The sequence below is a fragment of the Durio zibethinus genome, chromosome 18 (genome assembly GCF_047325235.1).
Source record: "Durio zibethinus cultivar Kanyao isolate XHJ-2024 chromosome 18, ASM4732523v1, whole genome shotgun sequence".
NCBI lineage: Eukaryota > Viridiplantae > Streptophyta > Magnoliopsida > Malvales > Malvaceae > Durio > Durio zibethinus.
The window spans coordinates 10,799,402-10,820,890 of NC_143179.1; the positions used below are offsets into that span (position 1 = coordinate 10,799,402).

Here is a 21,489-nt window from a genome sequence, read left to right on the forward strand (position 1 = left end):
TATTTAAGAATTTAATTGAATAAAAATAAATTTAAAATTTTATTAATTGTAATAAAATATAAAATATTTAAATTTTTATTAAATTTTTATGTGAAGATTTTTTTATCACTTTTTCAAATATAAAATATAAAAATGTAAAATGATTTTTTAAACCATTTTACTTATTTGGCAAAATCATTTTAAATCAAGCCAAAGACTAATGATATTGATGGGAATAGGGGTAAAGTTGTCCACTCACATGAATAAATAGGGGCATTTGAGTCCAAATTGCGGTAATTAAAATCTATCAATACTGAACAAGCTTACAGGAGATTCACACATCCAAAAACAACCGAAACTTTCCTGCAAAGAGCAAAGAAAAACCAGGAAAAAAAAAAGGGTGAAAAATGGACGCAATTGACTCAGTTTTCGATCCGCTAAGAGAGTTTGCTAAGGACAGTGTTCGTCTTGTTAAGAGATGCCACAAGCCCGATCGCAAAGGTTTCTCATTTCTCCTTCTATTATAAGGTTTTGGTGATTAATCAGAATTCTGATTGAAAGATTCTCTTTTATTTTTCTTTTGTTTCAGAATTTACAAAGGTGGCGTTTCGTACAGCAATCGGATTCGTGGTTATGGGATTCGTAGGGTTTTTCGTCAAGCTCATCTTTATCCCTATTAACAACATAATTGTTGGATCCAGTTAGGTGCGGTTCAATTCCTTCGGTTTCTACTTTTTTTTTTCATTTTAGTTTGTTGGTTTATTGTATTGATTATTGTAGATCTGTTACTGATGTGATATTGATGTAATTTATTCGAATTATTTTAAAAATTAAATCACTGAAAACCCAAATCTTGAATTTTTGAAAATCTGGTTGTTGATTACTCAAAATGAAAATTTGTGTAAAAATTTTAGATTTTTGACTGGTAGGGAAAACCTGGAAATTGAATTAGTTTGATTAATCAAAACTATTATTATATTGATGAATCCTTGTTTGGCATCTTATGTAGAAATTAGAATGAAATATGGTTCATAGTAAAGAATAAGGAAAAGAAACCTTTTCTCTTTGTATGTTGATTTTGTCTTAAAAACCTTCCTAGAGGGATATTGAGCTCAACTGGTCAGTGCAATGGTTTCTTTTTACATAGCTTGCAGCAAAAATGGTCGTTAAGCATCAATTTTGCTATCACTAATGAGCAACAGAATGCTCAAAACTCACATTTTAGGCAAAAGAAAGGATAGAATGTAGGCAGTTTCTTAGATCTTCTTTGTTCTTGCTGTTCAGGTTCAAAGACAAAGGATTATATGATCAATTACATTTGAAATAAATGGATTATGTGGCGTTAAGTGTTGAGAATGTTGGATGAAGTGGTTTTTGAATCCTATAGCTGGGTGGCATCCATCTCAAGATAAACCAAATAATGACAGCTTAAAAAACTGATGCAGACATTAATTTCTCTACTTTAAATACAACTAACATCATAAGCATCTTCATCTTTTAATTATTGTGTATTGATTTATATTTTGCCATGTTTCATTTGTACTTGTGTTTGATGGTTTAGGAGATCATGCTTACTCTGAATCTTTTGTTCAAATTGCAGGCATGCTTCATGCGTGTTACTGACTTGCAGGAAGGAAGGGAATCGGTAGAATTTTTCAGCACAGTGAGAAAGATAGAACTGCATGCTTGAGACTGAGAGCTTCATCATCTGAGTTCATGAACTAATTTCAATTAAGACTTGGGGTTTCTACTTTTCTTTATATTCGGTTTCGTTGGAAATGGTTTTGTTTTGGTGTTGTAATAGAGCCTTGTTGCAGCTAATACAATTTTGACTTTTGGTCCAATGTCAATTCAATTCTGATCTGTTTTCATTTTCAGCTAAGATACATCCCTCTTCAAAGTTTAAACATGGATTGAATTTTAACCAATAACAAGTGATTTATCTATAGAGGAATGATGTCTATTTTTTTGGTATTGTCGTCTAGACTGCATTGCTTGGTACATGTTACATTTAGAATAATAGCACTCTCACAATGAATGAAGCTCATATCATTTAGCATAGGACAGGTGTTAGAGGACCTGCCTTTTCATACAGTCAACCATAGAGGGAGACAAAATGAATTCCAGCGAAAAATAGTCATGCCGTTCAAAGTGGAAGTCTTCTAAGATCCATTCATTGCTCGATCGATTTTGCATGCTCTGCCCCCAAAATGCCGAGAGACTTGTGAGGGCAGGTTTGAGTTGATTGATTTGTTACTGTCTACATTAACTTATGAAGAATTATTCGTAACTTATGAAGTATTATTTATTTTAATTCGTTAATTTTATAATTTTATTTCATAAAAAATATTTTATAAATTAAAAAAACATAAATTTTTATATCTTAAAATCAATTTTAATATACAGTAAATATAAAATTTATGATTTCTTTCTGGGATCATTTCTTTCTATGATTTCTTGCTAGGATCATGACAAAAGTCATGGGGGCGGCAGGCTACGTGAAATAGCAGCGACTTTTGTCCCGAAATACAATCTCAATCCCAATCCATTCTTTCGAAGCTCACCTTTCGGACACCAGTAATAATAGGTCAGTTTGGTGCGTAAAGCAAGCCGAACCTAAAGAAAAAAGACTTATTTGGAAAGTTAGTCGTCTCTATCACATCATCAAACTGGCTTGCATTTACATCTGCTGATTCTCGGGAAACGATTCTTTTTAGTTTTCCAGATCACAACTCTAGCTGGTAGCGCTTTCCTGCCCCTTTGTGAGGACAGGAATGAAAGACTCAAAATAGAGGAAAGATGAACTCAAACTCCAATCTCTTCTAGGGATAAAACATGGATACGTCCAATGTTCTCCATTGGCGACATGGCACCACTTGAATTGCGTAACTAAGAAAGATCAAGGCAGCATATCAGTTTATCCTTTATACATGGATCTGCATTTATGCTATTAGCTAAAATCAGATGCCAAACGTGCACAAGATAATAATATGAAACCAGAAAACACCATTGGCAAATTGGATACATCAAGTTTGTACACTTTTTAAATGGTCCAAAAATATAAACCATCTGTAAGGTCTGAGTGAAATACAAAGAAAAGAACAGGTTCAGTTTCGCAGATTCAATCAGCAAGCAGGATTGCTGACCGTAGCATCAGAAGCAGAAGCAAGCACTAGTTCCGGTTGAGCAAGAATTCCTTCCTTCCTTGCCTTCCTGCGTTCACGGCGCAGCCTGAAGTACTCTCTCTTCTTTGCTCTATAGCTGTTGGGATTCTCAGGCTGTACTACTCGTGGGTAAACGCTTATCTGTCCATCAGATAAAACCCATAACCCATGTCAGCTCGAGGAACACTATGAACTTCTCTCAAAGCATGAATTTGTAGTCTGATAGTGTTTAAAAAATAATTAAACCTTCTGCTTGTCAGGACCAAATTTCTCAAATTTCACAAGTCCATCAATCAGGGAAAAGATTGTATGGTCCTTGCCAATCCCCACATTTTTCCCTGGATGAAACTGACCAAGAAACAAACATTATGAGCCACTCCAAAACTAATCCAAAGATAACATTTTTCTAGCAATTCGAAACTGCAATTTCCTATCTAAATAAAAATGCCCAAAATATAATTAAATATACTTAACACTCCCAAAAGCATAAAATTGAACTAAAAAAATTGAAAATTTAGAGAAAATTAAATGTTTTTCACACCTTGGTTCCTCGTTGCCTTACGATAATAGCGCCGGGCTTGGCGACCTGGTCACCAAATATTTTGACGCCGAGTCGTTGACCTCTGGAATCGCGACCGTTTTTAGTACTCCCGGCTCCTTTCTTGTGCGCCGATTCGATCGTAAAAGGGAACGGAGATTTCGTCGGAAACGAAACAGTTGCCGTTTTAGGAATGAAGCCAACTTCGCCTTTCAAAAACGACGACGTGGAGCTTGATGATAGAGAAAGACCCCTAAATGCAGCCTCCAAACTGAAGCTCATTGTAGCAGTTGCCATCTCAAAAGGAAGAAGCGGAAGTGTTGTTGGAAAAGGAGGGAGGTCTCATCGACAACTGGTAAAGATAAACCTGCCACGTCATCATTTGGTCCCTTCAAAATGGGTCGGGTTATCAGACTATGGATTATAGCCCAATTAGTTTGGGTTTAACTTATGGGCTTGCCCAATGCCACCTATAGTCCATATTGGGATAACAATTTTGGGGGCTGTGTAGTTATAACAAAATGTGAAGATTTATATTTATAATTATATATTTTTATATTTAATTTTTAATATATTGACAAATTATTATTATTATTATTATTATTATTATTATTATTATTATAATTCGTTTTTGATACATTAATAGTGTGATTTTTAATTTCATAAACGGAATTAAAAGATTGTCTCATTATTTTTAAAATTTTTTTTATTTTTTTACAATATTCTCAAAAGTATGTGTTATCTTGTTAAATTGTTTAGTAGATGTGATATTTTTTATTTTTTATTTTTGGGTTTTTGTGAAGTGAAAATAATACTTCAAAAATATATAGATGCTTAAGATTGAATAAAGTTGGAAAATGCAAAAGTTATTGGAAATTTATTTTATTTCAATAGATATAATACATTTTTAATGCATATTTAAGATAAAAAAAAATTAGGAAGAATGGAAAAAAAATGATTTGAATGTTTAATTAAATTATAATTTATCAGTTGATTATTTGGATGTAATTTTTATTATGAACATTACCTTAAAAAATTTCAAAAGATTTGAAATTTTAAAATTTGAACATTTCACTTATCTTATGTTAAGTTTGATTTCAAAGAGAAAAGTTGAAATATTTTGGAGACATTATCCATATTCCATCACCATTAACCAAACCAAATTAAACATCAAACGAGCACACATCAACCTTTAATCCTCTACAACCATAAAAACAAAACCAGTTTTGTCATCTTCTCCTGAGAATGATTACCTCTGATCAGGGAAGAGTGAAGACTTTGGCGTTTCACAATCTCACCACCTGCTAATTCAAGCTATTCAGGGTTTTGATCAATTCAAGTATTGCTAGACTAAGCTAAACGGAAATTTTATTGCAGTTTCTCAAGAAATATCAGCATTCGGCAGGTAAGAAAGGCTCCAAAAGAATGCAAGAGCTTCCTCAACCCAATAGGAAGTATCCTCCAAACAAACCACATTGTGGAAGATGATGTGCTGCTTTGTTCCTGAAAACTTGACACAAAGGATCAAGCTCCTGATTAATGTCCAGCCAAAGAAAAACTCTGTGAAAGAAGAGTTAGAACTGAATCTGTCTCCACAATATCATGTTTAGACCGAAGATCTTGAGCAAAAATAACCCTTTGCCCCACACCAATAGCTTCCATACAGAACCAGATTTATCAGGATTCCACACTAAAACTTGTAATAACTTAATTTGAAACAACTTGCAATGAAGTAGAAAAATTAAACAATTATGAAAGTTACACATATTTATGTTAGACCAAATGGTCTCAATCTAATTACATCAGCGGAAACAGAATTAAATAATTAATCAATCACATAAAATAACAATTTAACGTGGTTCGATCCAATTGATTTATGTTCACGGATAAAAAATAAAATTTACTAGTTGTAGAGAATTACAAACATTAAAATCATATTAATCTCACTTAACAATCAATACTCATAAGACTTTCTCAATCTCCTCTAATTTTATAGAGTATTATCAACCCAATCAAACACGTACGATATACACTTATCACCTATATTTATGTGGACCATTTCAATCTCTTTTAGTTCACTCTTACATACACACCCATACCTATGTAGACCCTTTCAATTTCTTGTAGTCCACTCCAACATACATATCCATAAAAACGTTAATCTTTGCTAGTCTTATGAAGTGTTTATCTCATAAAATCTTATAACTCTCTTATATTTTTTTTCATAAGACTTCACATATTTATAAATATACAAACGTATCTAATAAAAATCTCTTTTTTCTTATAATTATTCTTTTACAAATCTTTTTATTTATCAAATAATATATAATCAATTTCAAACAAATCTTTTATAAGATTTGAGCCATGTTTCTATCAATTTATAAATAAATGAAGCGATAAGAGGAAAAAACATGTTTTTTATTTATATTGAAAGCCATACGGTATCTACAATGAATATGTGTTTTATTTATACATATGTTTTTCCTTGTACTGCATCAGAGAACTTAGGTGCAGATGTTGTTCTCCCATAATGTGGTTTCTTGTGTTTGTTCCTCCTGGACAATTTCTTTTCCAGGTTTTTCACTCTTCCAATAGGTCTGATATAACAGTTGATTGACCTTTTGTTTCTAGCACGAGCATCTCAACCATCTAGCTTCTTGTTCTCTTGTGTGATCATCTTAACCATGCTTCCTTCATTATCAATAATCACGTTCTCTGCGACTTCACAAGGCACCAGGTTCGTTGCCATGGGTTGCTCCATGTTGACACTCGTAACTTCTTCTGTCTGATCTTCTTCAAATAAAGTTTCTTTTTTTGGAGGTGGAGCTCCATGATCATCTTCGCTCCTTCATTTCAAGCTCAACTCCCTCAACACCAGCACTGTATGTGAGGGTGATGATGAGGAAGTTAAGGAATCATCAGCTTCTGATCCACGATGACCAGAACCACGATGGATGTATTCCATAATATCCCTAAGAGGAACCTTGGGCTTTTGGTCCTCAGATGATGGTTGCCATCAAGATTCTGTCCAGTAAGATCCCCAGCAGAGGCACCATGAACCATTCCCCCTACGTTAAGTATTCCAAAGAAATCCCCAGGAGGGTTGGTGGATTAAGTATGAAGCAAAAACAGGAGTCTTCATCACAGCAGCAGAGGCGGTTGGGAGAAAGTTGCTGATAAGAAGACGAACGTTACCAATAAGCCTGTCTCGGAAGATACCAACAGCGTAAATCTCAACGAAAACAGCAGAGGTTTTGCCGAGAAGGAACTGGGGTGAAACCTTGAAGAGAATGTCGTTCCAGGTTGGATTTTCGCCACTCGAGTACGAAGCTTGGTGGATGAATCAACCCAAGCAATAGTCGATGGGGCTTACCCGATGGCTCTGCAAGAGCTTGTGCAGAAAATAATAAAATAATTATCAATTGTGGAGAGTGGGATTTGAACCCACGCCCTTTCGGACCAGAACCTTAATCTGGCGCCTTAGACCAACTCGGCCATCTCCACGTTTGATGGATTAACTCAAAAGCTCTCTAAAGACAGCTAGATCTCAGGAGTAAAACAAGTAATATCATCCCAGAAAAAGATGACTCATTCCATAGATTTAAGCTTTTAAAGGACATGTCATCCAATATTCAATCTAAAATACCAGTAAATTTTAAAATATTCATAACCCAGTTCCACAGTTTTTGTTTAAAAATGTAAAGATAAGGTTTAATTAATACGGCAATAAAAATCTGATGCCTCAACAATACAGCAAAGGCATCTGTGTACCATGAATATATCACTAGTTGTTCTTTGATTCATGTAGATCATGTTAAAGAGCCTTCTGGCAATGGCAATGGACTTCGTAGTTGAAGATTTGCCAAATCATGGTATCGCTAGAAGGATACAGCAAATTGTAGAAGGAAGCATTACACTTGTGGAAATGTGGATTCTCTGTTCATCACTCTGCCAACCCAATTGACCAAAATAAGATAAAATAAGCTAAAAATCTTCATCCATCTTGAACTCATGGGTCCCACCATTTCCATTCAAACTCGACATGACCGCCGCTTTCTGATACTCTCCGACTCTCTTCTCGAAGAAATTGGTTTTCCCTTGCAACGAAATCAGTTCCATCCAATCAAAAGGGTTAGCCACATTATACATCTTCCCGTACCCTAACGCTCCCAACAACCGATCCGCAACGAACTCAATGTACTGACTCATCAATTCGCCATTCATCCCAACCAACGCGCACGGCAGGGCGTCGCATATGAACTCCCTCTCTATGTCCACTGCATCCCTTATTATCCCCCTCACGCGTTCTTCAGTCAGCTTTAACCGGAGGAGAGAGTACAGCAAGCAGGCGAAATCGCAGTGGAGTCCTTCATCTCGTGAGATTAACTCGTTTGAGAAAGTTAATCAGGCATTAACCCGCGCTTTTTCAACCAAAATATCGCGCAGAAGCTTCCAGAGAAAAAAATCCCTTCCACGCAAGCAAAAGCGATTAACCGCTCGGCGAAAGTTTCACCGCCTTCGATCCATTTCAAAGCCCACTCGGCTTTTCTAGCCACACACGGCACATTTTCGATGGCGTGGAAGAGCCGGTTCTTTTCATCGGAGTTTTTGATGTAAGTTTCCAGGAGGAGACTGTACATCTCGGAGTGGATATTTTCGATAGCGATTTGGAAACCGTAGAAAGCACGCGCCTCAGAGATTTGGACCTCTTTCATGAACCGAACAGCGAGGTTTTCAAGGACGATGCCATCGGAGGCAGCGAAGAAGGCAAGGACGTGAGTGATGAAGTGGCGTTCGTCGGCGGTAAGAGTTTCCCAGTGACGGAGATCCGAAGAGAGATCGACTTCCTCGGCCGTCCAAAAGGAGGCTTCAGCTTTCTTGTACATTTCCCATACTTGTGGGTATTGGACCGGGAACATACAAAACCGGTCTGGGTTCGAAGCTAGCAGTGGCTCTTCTGGAATTGAGGGCATTTTCGAAGGGCAATTTGGGAAATTAACAGATTCTAGGGTTCTTGAAGAAAGGTTTTTCTGATGAAGAATTTGGGAAGGAGATAGAGGCGACTTTTAAGCAAAGAAGAGCGCGGGATTTTGAAATATTTTTGAAAGAAGCTTGCTGGGGAATTAACCGGGGAAAAGGATAATTTTGGTATTTTTGGAAATCTATCTACGTGTCATATTCTTATTGGGGGTGGCAAATTGATAGAACTGATAACGGTTGGGCGTGTAAGGGAAGCTCTTAAAAGGAAGTTTGGAGGGCGGGAAAATTTATTGGCGCTGGTGACTTTTTTTTTTTTTTTAAGTTTCAAAGTTTGAATTAAATGGAAAAATGTGAGGTTGCAAAGTTAGATGATTACGGGGAAAAGGGGTGGTTCACATGTGTTACATTGGTTAGTCCATGTGGTCCCCACGTGGTATCGAACGTTTCGCATGATTGATTACGTGTCGCGTTTTTTTAAATAAATATAGTTTTTGATAAATAAATTTTAAAAATTAAAATTTTAATATTTTATTAATAACTTACATAATATTTAAGAATTAATTCATTTTGTGTTTTTTTTTCCGTTTAATCGATCATTTATATTTACGCAATTGTCAAATATTAGCCAATAATAGTACTCTTTTTGTTCTATTTTTTTGTTGTTTTTTTTATGTCCTAAAATTTAGCTTTTTTTTAACATCTAAAATTTTTAATATTTTTAATATTTTAAATATTTTTTTTAATATTAAAAATTATGAAATTTTTAATTTTAATATTAAATATATTAAAATCAAAATTTTTTTAAATTTCGTAAAAATCAATAACATATAAACAATTTGAGATGAAGAAAATAAAAAAATTACATCAGCAATATAGATAAGAGTATTTTGAGTTTAAATTATATATTTATTGGATTAAAACCTGTATTTCTGTTGACATTTAAAGAACTGAAATGATGATTTGAGGCAATTGTTCAGAAATATTGTAACTCCACTAGCTTTTTTGGATCTTGAGATTTTCAATCACACTCTGCTCACTCAACCACATTAAAACTGTGCAAAAGCGTGCTTTACTGATAACTTTTTGCTGGATATCAAATTCTCTAATGCTAGCTGATCTGATGTGACCAAATACAGGATTAATAATAGATTATAAATTAAATATATCAGTGGCCAGATACAATTCTACGGAAGCAAAAAGATGTTTCCTGCAGCCATAACAATTTATACATCACTTCATAGCTTTAGAAGTTGAGGTTTCATCTATGGCTGCTGGTGTTAGTTTCCTCATCCTTTGACTGCCCAGAGAAACTGGCCTTTGCCAACTCCCTTAGTTTCTTCATATCATCCTTTGGATCAAATTTAAGTCCCTTTCCCCGAGTGCTTTCCCCTGGTTTTTGCACAGCAAGACTTGTCTCTGCAGTTGTGTCTGTTGCTTGAATAATTGGTGAACCAGGACTAACCAGGGGGACTACTGTTGCAGTCATGGAACTTAATTGGCCAACACGAGGTTCCCTTTGATTGCTTCTTACAAATTCAGTTTCCTGTAATAAGACCGATTTTGGTTGTGAAGAACCAGTTATTACTCTTGACCAATGCTTCCTTGGGAGGAAAGGCAACAGAAGACCCTTCGCAGCAAACTTCAACCCAAGTTTAAAAGAACCCTGATATGGCTGACAGAGATTAACAAGGCATTTTATCAGTGCATACCACTCATTTACAAGCTGAGAAACAAAGGAAAGGAGAAGGAGAGCCAGCATTAGAAATCCCAAAGTTTCTGCTCTAATTGAATTTGATTCATTCATGCTCATGGACAGACCGAAGACTCCAGCCTCACTTAACAGAGAAATGCTTTCCACAATGTGAACTCCTCTTCTGATGTGTGGTTTGAGAGTGAATAAACATATGAACTGTACTAGTGTGATTGTCAATGCACAAAGGCTTTGGCTTGATCTGTGTGATGAGTAGGATCCAGCTATTACTCCCAAGCAGACTCTTCTTAAAAGATCAAGAATAATATAGGAAGATCTAGCACAGCCTAAGAACTTGATAGACAAGGGAATTTTCTTTTCATCATGGCTGTCATCTGAGCTGACAGCCCTCATTCTTCCAATTCCATTTAGGCCACTTCCAACCCACCTAGGCATAGTGTTTGTGTCATTCTGATCAACAAAAACAAACACTGGAGGACCCTTCTTATCCTCTAATAGAATGCCAAAGCGAGAAAGGAATGATGAAGGTAATCCATCCATATAAAACCATTTTCCACAAGCAGGCCTCCCCACAAAGAAGAACCACAGTTCCTTATGCCATTGCTCCTCTGTAGAGGCATGTCTGATTTCTTTGTATTGAGCAAGACTGCCAGTGAAGACTGCAATTGTGAGGAAAAGGCATACAGATAAAATAAATGCTGCAGGGATGGCTAGCAACAAAGCTCCAACGATAATCCCCTCTGTTGTACCACCTATAAGTCATATATAACTTTAGCTCATGTAAACATCAAGATAATCTATTGAAACCAGAAGTCATAGCTATAATTTCTCACCTCTTATTACAAATGCAGAAGACTGAGAGATACAGGGAAGCATGAGAATTAAAAGAAGGAGCTCGAACCTCGGAACTGAAAGTATTCCTTGAGCTGCTGTCCCTATCCTCCATCTTAAAAATACTAACAGTACAAAATGAACTATTAGCAAGCTAACGACTCCTATGCTAAGCCAGAACAAGTTCATCTCCATGTCCTGCCACCTGTTAAAGAAACTACTTAGGTTTCGAATTGCTATAAAGATTAACTGAATAACATATTCTAAAATTAGTCATCATAAGTCACAAAATTAGAAGTTAAACTTGCGTCTACCCTTTGTAATTCTGCAATTTCTTGACAACATTGTTAGCAGATAATGGCTCTCCTCTCTGCACAACAACGAATAGAGATATAGAGGTTCAGGTTTAAAAACATAACATTAACACCATACAGAATATACCAACCAAGAAAAAAGTGAAGTATTCATTTGAACTGAGAGGTAGCCCCAAAGGAGTATTTTCTTTGCTTATGTTGTGCCGTCCATGGAGCCAACTGAACTTTGGGTCAATTTCAGTTGGAAATGGTAACTTCTCTCGCACGTAGGACGGGTTATTTAAGTAAATGTTATGGTAAGCTCTCTCATGAGAAATGTATCCTCTAGACCAGCTCCTGGATCTCTTTACAAATTTCCCTTGATCCAAATAAACATTGTTAGGCCAAATTGAACATCCATTCTTTTTCCATGGAAGTTTCTGCCGAGGTATGAGCCACCTAAGACCTTTTGTTGTCTCGGAATATTCAATCAATTGGTCAGTCAATAGCCAGTCTGAAAGGACAAACACTTGCAGGTGTCCTATCATTCCCTGCGATGAAAATTTTTCGAATCTTTACTCTGAGCTTAAATGATGGCACAAAAATTTACAATGTTCAGGTACAAATTTTAATATGGAGAAACTTGTTAGCATGTTGACACTGTCAAGCTATTGATATTGCTTACATGTAGATTCATTGATGGATCAGAAGCAACAAAATTATTTCTTGCAATTGCTCCAAGAATTGTGGACGAAAGCGAAAGAGTAGCAGCAGCTAGTGTTGTTGCTAAGACTCCCGCAGTCACAAATGAGTGTAGTGCTGTTGATATTTCAGGTGTTGAATCTATGTACATAAAAAAACCAGAATTTGAGAAACAGTAGTCATGCCATACAATATACTATTGTCACTTGATAATAAACTATTCTTCTACCATGGAAAATTCCACATATTAACCTGTGGATTTGCCTATTCTGAAAAATAAAATCTGCCAATGCACGGATTATGATAAAACTACAGTAGTTAAAAAGGAAAGGGAAAAGTAATTATTCTTACAGTGAATTATTTCAAGTCTATTGGATGCCACATTCATATTTCCTGAAATATCATTGACTTTCCCCTCAGGAATAGTAATTGACACCATATTATTAGTTACAGCCAGGGCAGTCAAAGAGTAAAGAGCTCTTGAAAGTTCTTTAAACCTACATTAACAAAAATGTTGTCAAGATTCATGCAGTTAGATGTATCACAGAATGAATTGATTGCTTCTGGATGTTCAGATATTGAAAGTTTGGATCACCATATATATGCACCTGCCTTATGAGTCTCCCTCCATTCACTTTTATCATGGAGGCTTCAAAACCAAAAACTGGCTTTGTGAACTCAACTATTACATCGATATAGGACTCCTTGGTAACATTGTGTGAGCTGGTACTAAGCCCTACTCCCGGCTTCTTGCAATCTTAGAGGAAAATTCATCAATTAGCTCTACCAAGAAGTTGTAGGCCAAAAAAAAGAAAGTGCACTAACTCTTTGTGGAGGCCAAACCATGGAAAAAAACATACCATAGAGGAATGTGAGTGAGGCAACAGGTGAGACAGGAGTGCCTGTTCTGCCAATCAATAAGCCAGCTTGTAGTTTGACTGTGATGATTTCTGTTTCTGATGCAATATTCTTGAGCTACAAAAATTATTAAGTTTTTTTGTAAGATATAAAATTTTATTCATGGGGATAGTATTTCAAAGAAATTTGATGATATTGTGAATTAGGCTGCTTACACTAAAAAGAAATCGGCGATTTCCAAGAGTTCTCTCGTGAACAGGTATTAGACTACCAGAATTCACATCTAATGCAGTTAGGATCTGCTCTGTTGAATTTATGACTGGAATGCTGAAATCCAAGTACAATTCCAATTGCTCTCTTATGTTAGTTGCAAAAACAGTTCTGGGGACCCCGTTGATTGTCAACTTATATGATGGAACAGATGACCAAAGATCAACCAGCACAGGTCTTCTATCTGAGACAAGTTGTGGAGATATGAACAACAAAAGGTTCAAAATCAGATTTTGTTCAGTAACCATCAATGAACAAAGTTGTTGACTGATGTCTCACCAAAGTGAATGATTGTGGTGGAAGCATTGCTCCTTGTAAAATTGTTTCCTGCCCGATCCTTACAAAAATCATCAGCCATTCTAACCACAACACGCCCATATATACGTTTCAGGGATAGAACTAATAGGAGGCTGTATTTGATGTCAGGTTTGATGATGCTTAGCGAGGATGCTTGGACATGAGCTGGACCATCAACAATAACCTACAAAATGAATTGATCTCAATTTAAGCATGAAGGTAACTAATTGATGTGCACACTAATGGCTGGAAAACCTCATCTCATATTCAACAAATTAACAAGCTCTGCACAACAGCACCCCACTTACAGCACAGTGTCCTGTGCAAGCTTCAGAGAATGTAATGTCAATTGTAATTTTTTCCGCACTCGTGTAATTCTGTTCACTTGAAATAATTGCTGTTGGTGGGATTGTATCTAAAACAATAAAAACCAGAAACAAACTTAGATTCCTATAAACAAGAGTCTAAACCATAAGTAAAACATAGTTCATATCTTTCTAAGATCACTACATTATCAGAATAATAAATATCTTCTCAATTAATTGACTCAGTAACAGTAAGAAGGTTGCTAGTTATCACAAGAGTCTAACAAAGATAGAAGGCTGATACAATTACTTACCAATAAACCATGAATAAGCTGAAGAGTTTTTGTCTCCATTACAGGTTGTGACATTGAGAAGGAAGTTGTGCTCATGATTTGCAGTTAAGTTTTTCAGTACTATGGTATCGATATGGCATGGTCTCAATCTCTGGCCATCTAGCTGCTCATCAAGAACAAAGTTAAAGCAATTCACTATAAATATAAATAGACCCTCTTAAAGCTAAGAGGGTTGGTAAAAACATTCAATATTAATGAGGGATGTCTGGAGATGGACTTTTAACTCTCCAAGAACAATTAACAATGTTAGGAGCATAGCAACAGACCCTCTTTCAAGTTTTTGCCACCCTAAACTACCAGAACATATATGGCAAAATTATCTTTGGGTTTAGCCTTTTTAGTACTTGTGCAATGTTCTGAAACTGAAGGTTTTGACATTTTAGCTTGTTTAAGCCAGCTATGGTCTTAAGTAGACAGCCAAACAACTCAAATTCAGTACCAATTGGAGGATCGCAAGATTCAGCTACCTTCGATTGACTGAGATCAACACAATGAGAGAGAAGTGATCAAGTGGATACCTCACAGTAAATAGAACAACTATTGTTCCGGCAAGCATTAGAACCATCCGGCCTTTCAATTGAGTACCGAAAAAGAGCAGTAGAGAACCTTGACCAAGCTAGGGGAGTTTGATCAAAATGAACGTAAACTGCGGACTCAGAAAAGTTGAGAGCACCAACTACCATCACTGCAACACAAACACTTTGTTTAAGAAACTTGAACAACCCCATTTCAAGAATTGCCATTTACTTTCGTAATTCAACCAACAAAAACCAGAAGAGAAGTTTGGGTTGTTGAGAGCTCATATTAACAGCTTTGCATCTGATGCTCATTTAAGTTGGAAGAACTGGAGAAAAGTTAATGTCAACAACCACAACCATAGTAGTCAGTCTCATTAACTGCTGATATAAAGAAGTTCACATCCCTCAATAACTACCATTGCCTTGCAGCTATAACTTTAATTTAATGCAATTGCTATTTTGTTCTATTTTTTCCCTTTGGTATTCTTGCTCTTTCGAAAATAAAAGATGTAAATGTTGACCCCATTAGTCAGTCTCTGCAACATTTTCTCTCATTGACATATAAATTTTGTGGGCACTCAGTAGTCGGTACCTTGCATTTACACAAACAACTACAACTCCTCCCAGTCCCATTTCCCAAGTACATTATTAGGTATTTTCATTGTCAATGGATCAAACCTGAAATTGAAAATTCAATTTTCATTATATAATTAATAAGTTATTTTTTATATTAATAATATTTTGGCACATATATATATATATATTTATACTTAAAGATGTTTTAAAGATGATTTTTCAAGTTAATAGATACCCAACCAACCTCCAAATAAACCAATTGTACTTTAAATGGCTAGCATTGAAGTTGTAATTGTACTTTAAATGGCTAGCATTGAAGTTTTGCCCTGCATTGACGATGAACATTCCTAATTTTTGGAGAAAAATCATAGTTTCATAAAGAAATGACTTTTTTTTTTATTTGTTTTATCATTGGTTTGGTTCATTGATATGGAAGCACTAATTAGGTCAAAAAAATTTAACTAACATAACATAAAATTCTCAAATTTTTTCCCAATGTCTCAACTAAAAAAGTCTGGAGGCTGTTTGAATCCCCCAGAGGCATGCGGATATGGGGCATTGCATGCATCCATCGCTTATCAGGGTGGTGGTGGTGGGGAAGGTGGCATTTGTGATTTTGCAAACCCAACCCATGCAACAATGCCAACAGCGAGGATTATCCATCCAAATATGTCGTATTTGAGATCACTACTTTTCTTGTTCTTTGTAGCAGTCTGCAACAAGGTATACGGAGAATTTGTAAGCACTTCAAATGAAACAATTTTAACATGGTACAAACAATCACACCTACAATCCAAGACCTAGGACTGAACAATCACCCAGGATAATTCATTCCCAGCCCCATCATCCGCCTTATCCATCACGACAAAAGTATTTGATGGGAAACGCAGAATCCAGCAGGCAGATCAGTATCCGACATAAGTGAGCTACATGGATCTTTTACTCCATCACACTCAATCAATGTTTGCATTATGACGTCAATTACATTATGATGCCAATGTAAATAGTGGAAAAATCATTGATCACTTAAGCAAGCACATGACAACACAAGCTACATAGAGATAATAGTGGACGAAAAGGGGGAAGAGAAACATGAAAGGAAGAAATTATGAGGACTACCTTTGTTGAACTGGAAGAAGTAGAAGATGAAGGTCCAGCAACCAGCGTCTGTTGACCTAAACCATGCTTAAGGATTTCCTGGTGTAATTCTGGAGCCTGAGGGAAAAAGAAGGATACTTTTAATATAGAAACAATTAAAGACATTCAGATGAACCACAGGTAGAGAGGATCCAATGGAACAAACATCATGGGTCAGTTTGAATTTGACACCTCTCTCTAGTCTCTGTCTTTAAGAGTGAAACCTTTAACTGAATGACTTTAGCCAGAGTAGAAAATGTCCCTTTTCTTTTTCTTTTTCTTTTTCCTAAGGTAGTCATGTTTGCATATCCTTGGAATGCTTCTATTACAGCAAATCTTTAACTTCATTCACTCTGAATTTTAGCAGTTTGTAAGAGATGAAAAACAAAATCAAGATTGCTATTATTCTAATATAAAATAACAACAAGAAGCTACATCCATATGCATCTCAATTAACAACATCAAGCATCCAGGGCAAAAAAACAAAGCAAACATTGACAGCAATCACTGCCTGAGACCTCTACAATAACAACTTGAAAAACAACCAGTAAGGTAAATACGAACTACCAAACAATCTTCTAAAATATTTACAAACTAATCCACACTTGATATCTCAAAAACAACCCACTACCAGTGCCAATTCATCTAATAGTGATGAGATAGAATCAATAACCTCCCATCAAAATGAAACAAGGTCCACCCCACACTTTCACAACTAAATACAGTATGTTGTAGTAAGCTATTCAAAGTCATAAATCACATGAAACATAAGCATTACCTAAGAATAAACCAATATAAAGTAATGAAAGCGAAGTACCTTAGCAGATGTTTCTAACGATTTGAGGTAAACTTCATTGCTCGGGTCCTACAAATGTAAATAAGAAAGCTACCAAGTCAAAAAAGAGCATTCAAACATGTAGACCTGGTGATTCGTGTATTCATGTCATGTAAAATATTGAAATTCATGTATTTGTGCTGTATTTTACACAAAAATTGCATGTCACAATTCTTGTCGGCATGAAAACATAAAATGTGGTTTTTTGGTTTTATTAAACCCATATATAATTATATAGTTATTGGCAAAATTTTAAACCATCTCACTTTCATATCATATCATATTCGTGTCGTATCACTGTTTCGTATTTTAAATTTCAGGTCTACAAGCATGTCTCGATAGACACATCCAAAACTGTTGCAACCCATTTTTTGCCAAACAAAATTAAATTACCTTATCAACAGCTTGCTGGAAATATCGAGCAGCCTTTTCGAAATAAGGCCTCGCTTCGTCCTCCTTGCTAGTCAGAAATGCAAAAGAAGTCTGAGCATTTCCCAAACACCATAAAGCATCATGCCTTTTAGGGTTAATCGACAAAGCCTCCTCTAGCTTCGAAATAGCATCTATTTAGAAACAACAACAATAAAAATTATATAATCCATATTAATCGTTTTGATAATTACAATTAATTTTCAACAGCCAACAATATTGCCAATAAAATTAATACTTCAATTATTACTATAAGAAATAAATGTAATTAAAAAATAATTATATATATAAGAACCTTGAATCATTTTCTGGGATTCTGGAACGCTTTGAAACTGAGACAACTCCAGTAAAGCTCCGGCCCATCTGGTCAAGTTCTGTCAACAAAAAAAAAAAACATTAAAAAAAAAGCCAAAAATCCATTTTGATTGAAAAATAGATCGAAGGAAGGAGAAATCGAACATCGGCGTCGAGAGGATTGGAAGCGTAAGTAACTTCGGAAAATTTACAAGCTTGCTCAAAAAAGAGCAGCCTATCGAGTTCGTTCGACATTTCCATGGCTGCTCTTTTTAACTTTTTTAAGTGTTTTTGTTTCCTGGTTAATATTTTCTGTAGGTTTTCGAAACAACTGCTTATCCAAGTTAAACTCCCTGCGTTTCAAAAGAGCCCTAAAAGAAAGAAAAGGGTGACTCTAGCTTTCCCGGTGACGTCTTCGTTTAGCAGGAACTGCAATTTTCTGTTCTTCTTAAAAAAAAAAAAGGCTATTCTGATTCTAAAACTGGGCTTTTTCGGCGTTTTCTTTCATTGGGTTAATGGGCCAATTTCCTAAAATGGGCTTCTTCTAAACTTACAGCCAATAAATGAACAACTACTCACCAAGCACGTAAAAGTTAAAATTATTAATAATTCATATGTTTGAATAATATAAAATATTGATAATTCGTATAATATTTTATATAAAAATTATATATGATAATTTTTATATATAAATGTAAATAAAAATTTTTTATTTTGTTAAACTCATATTATTTTTGTTAAAATTTTAAATATTTTTTTTATATTATTTTTATGTTATATTATTATGTCATATTTTAGATTATTAAATTTTTACATTGGAATATTTAATTTAATGATTGATACATAAATCTTTTATTCAAAAGTTAAATTCAAATGAAGGAAACAATATACGCATTTAAAACTCAACTTAGTTAATTAATACATATATTAATATCAATTAAATTTAAAATTTTAAAATTAAAATTTAAAATTTATTTTTTTATATATTCTCAAATTACGGTTTTTTTTTATTGAAAAAAAAAACCGAAGATATATCTACAAAGTACAACAAGCACATGTAAAGATGTATCTCTAACAAAACAAATAAAAAGATTTCAAACTTTTCACCAAACTTATATCTCTTTTTTCAGCCAAGCTGGGCAAAAGGAGCAGTGATGTCTTAAATTCTCTTGATGTTGATTCCACACCATTTTAAGTCAACTTTGTAACCAACCTCACCAACCATGCTAAGAATATATAGCATGATAATTTTATTACAAAGTCGATGCTATAAATATTTACGATATAATATGATGTTTTTATTAATAATTAATTGATTCAATTGATTAAAAAAAAATTTTTTATAAAAAAATTTTAAAATTAAATGCTGTTGATAATTACTTGTTAAATCATTTAAAATATATGATTTATAATTATCTATTTTAAATTATCGAGTCTTATATATTTTATTTTAAATTAAAAAATTAAGTAAATTTTTTATCTCTGAATTTAAAAAAATAATAAAAGAGCTTTTTTATATGTTTTTGGTTAAAGGACAATAGATTTTACTAAAAATTATTTGACTTTGCCCTTTTCATGAAACAATGGATATAGACCTGGTAGCATAAAAGAAAATTGACTTGCCAGCTAATTTCTGACAGAACCAGACAAAAGATGTTTCCTACAAAATTTGATTTGCCCTAGAATAACGTTTTAAAGAACTACAATCCGGGCAGCCCCCTGCCCTCTTCTTTTATTTTGGACAGCTTAAATGTATGCTTCTATCCATCTGTTGGCATGTTCAAGATTTATTTAATCAAAGAGGTCACATAAACAAAACAAAAATGGCATTGATTTATTCTTTTTGCTAGCAACAAGTGTATGGTATTATTATACTATTTATTTAGTGCCCAAATTGTGTATGACATGTTATTTGTATTATTAATGTTGCAAAACCAAGTATAGTACCATTAAAATAATATACATAACATTTCTATCAAAATCAAGTATAGTAATAGTCAATAACAAAAGAGTTTTGATTCCATCGATTAATTCGGGTTTTGGATTCGAGACCGGTGATTCATTGATAATATTCTTTAACAATGTAAGGTAATTAAAAAAAATTTTTTTTTTGCATATATATGCTCTTTTTGAGGGTTAAAACAATATATTTGCCACTAAATTGTATAATTTAAAGATCTTAAATTTGAATCTAATACTATAAAAGAAAATATTATCAATAATATGGTCTAAATAAAATATTTATGCGATATATGCAAGTAACTTTTCTCAGGCTAGTTTTTTTTTTTTTTAAATTGTTGAAAGATTTGCATTTAAAACTACTTTAACTAAGAATACATTTGAATAAATACAGGGGGTGATTATGATATTAATTATTATTATAATAAAATTAGATATACACAATAATAATAAAATTAAAATTAATAATAAAATACGTATTTAAATGTAAATGAATAATAATTATATGATTTGATATTATTACAATCGATTATTTAATAAAAAATAAACTAAAAATAAAGTAATCAAATATCTAACCAAAAACAATCAACTATTATGATTGAAAAATATCTTATGTTTCAATTTTATACTAAAACAATCAAATGAATTAAGCAAGAAAATTGACCGCCCTAAAAAGAAAATATAGCATTAATCCTTTTTTCCTCTGGTCTTTAATAGGAATAGCAACGAGATTGAAAACACCAAGAGATATTTATCCAAATGCACCATACGATGCAATTGAGGGCGAAATATATTTGGATACGGGATTTGATGGTATCTAATGAGAATATTGTCGATTTAATTAAATTTAGATTAAATTATTTATATTAAATTAATCAAATTACATTATTTTATTTTTATTAATCAAATTAAATTTATTAATTTTAAAAATTAATTTAATTTAATTTGATCGATTTAATTATTTTTTATTAATAAAATAATAAATATATTTAAATGAAATTATATTTTAAATAAATTAAATAAAATTATATAATAAAATATTTAAATAAAAAAATATTATATTAAAAATTTTAATAATTTATGAAATAAAATAATTTATTTTTTATATTTTTATTTTATATTTTGATTAAAATTTTGATTAATTAAAATTTTGAATCGAATTAATCAAAAATTTATTTGATCATTAATAAATTAATTAAATTAATTTAATTGATTAATTTGATTAAAATAAACTTATGAACACTCATAATACTCAAATGCACCTTAATTAATTAATTGCATAATAAGTATGAATTTGACAGCTTTCGAAAGATTCGGCCAAAAGAAAAACGAAGAAAAGAAGATTCCCTTCTTATGTTGAGGTGGCACTATTATGATGAGGGAGCAAGATGATACTGAATAGTAAACCGTACTTCAGTTGACCCACGTGCTCCAAGATGATTGGTGATTAGAATAAAGGC

The 21,489-nt window shown here is 33.7% G+C and overlaps 4 protein-coding genes, 1 non-coding gene and 1 pseudogene across 5 annotated transcripts; 1 reads left to right on the forward strand and 5 right to left on the reverse strand.

Moving 5' to 3' along the window:
• Nucleotides 1-298: 298 nt before the first annotated feature.
• On the forward strand, nucleotides 299-1,861 carry LOC111300486 (protein transport protein Sec61 subunit gamma-like). The gene is made up of 3 exons (XM_022896118.2): nucleotides 299-480; nucleotides 569-684; nucleotides 1,580-1,861. Exons 1-2 carry the CDS (start codon nucleotides 387-389, stop codon nucleotides 682-684), a joined length of 210 nt encoding a protein of 69 aa, XP_022751853.1. The 5' UTR covers nucleotides 299-386; the 3' UTR covers nucleotides 1,580-1,861.
• A 1,104-nt stretch (nucleotides 1,862-2,965) lies between these two features.
• Nucleotides 2,966-4,018, reverse strand: RPL27 (ribosomal protein large subunit 27). The gene is made up of 3 exons (XM_022896119.2): nucleotides 3,685-4,018; nucleotides 3,390-3,491; nucleotides 2,966-3,284 (listed from the first exon to the last, which is right to left on the reverse strand). Exons 1-3 carry the CDS (start codon nucleotides 3,976-3,978, stop codon nucleotides 3,105-3,107), a joined length of 576 nt encoding a protein of 191 aa, XP_022751854.1. The 5' UTR covers nucleotides 3,979-4,018; the 3' UTR covers nucleotides 2,966-3,104.
• A 3,086-nt stretch (nucleotides 4,019-7,104) lies between these two features.
• TRNAL-AAG (transfer RNA leucine (anticodon AAG)) lies at nucleotides 7,105-7,185 on the reverse strand. The gene has a single exon. It is a non-coding gene; the product is annotated as a tRNA-Leu (tRNA).
• Nucleotides 7,186-7,531: 346 nt separating this feature from the next.
• LOC111300488 (ribonucleoside-diphosphate reductase small chain-like) lies at nucleotides 7,532-8,769 on the reverse strand (annotated as a pseudogene).
• Nucleotides 8,770-9,784: 1,015 nt separating this feature from the next.
• Nucleotides 9,785-15,159, reverse strand: LOC111299514 (uncharacterized). The gene is made up of 13 exons (XM_089747482.1): nucleotides 14,800-15,159; nucleotides 14,243-14,384; nucleotides 13,932-14,038; nucleotides 13,606-13,807; nucleotides 13,272-13,510; nucleotides 13,059-13,173; nucleotides 12,811-12,955; nucleotides 12,550-12,695; nucleotides 12,182-12,339; nucleotides 11,649-12,047; nucleotides 11,518-11,573; nucleotides 11,206-11,408; nucleotides 9,785-11,124 (listed from the first exon to the last, which is right to left on the reverse strand). The coding sequence occupies exons 1-13, from the start codon at nucleotides 15,022-15,024 to the stop codon at nucleotides 9,920-9,922; spliced, it is 3,342 nt and encodes a 1,113-aa protein (XP_089603608.1). The 5' UTR covers nucleotides 15,025-15,159; the 3' UTR covers nucleotides 9,785-9,919.
• A 587-nt stretch (nucleotides 15,160-15,746) lies between these two features.
• Nucleotides 15,747-18,520, reverse strand: LOC111300489 (mitochondrial import receptor subunit TOM20-like). The gene is made up of 6 exons (XM_022896121.2): nucleotides 18,236-18,520; nucleotides 18,072-18,150; nucleotides 17,741-17,910; nucleotides 17,330-17,377; nucleotides 16,495-16,590; nucleotides 15,747-16,088 (listed from the first exon to the last, which is right to left on the reverse strand). The coding sequence occupies exons 1-6, from the start codon at nucleotides 18,329-18,331 to the stop codon at nucleotides 15,954-15,956; spliced, it is 624 nt and encodes a 207-aa protein (XP_022751856.2). The 5' UTR covers nucleotides 18,332-18,520; the 3' UTR covers nucleotides 15,747-15,953.
• Nucleotides 18,521-21,489: the final 2,969 nt, after the last annotated feature.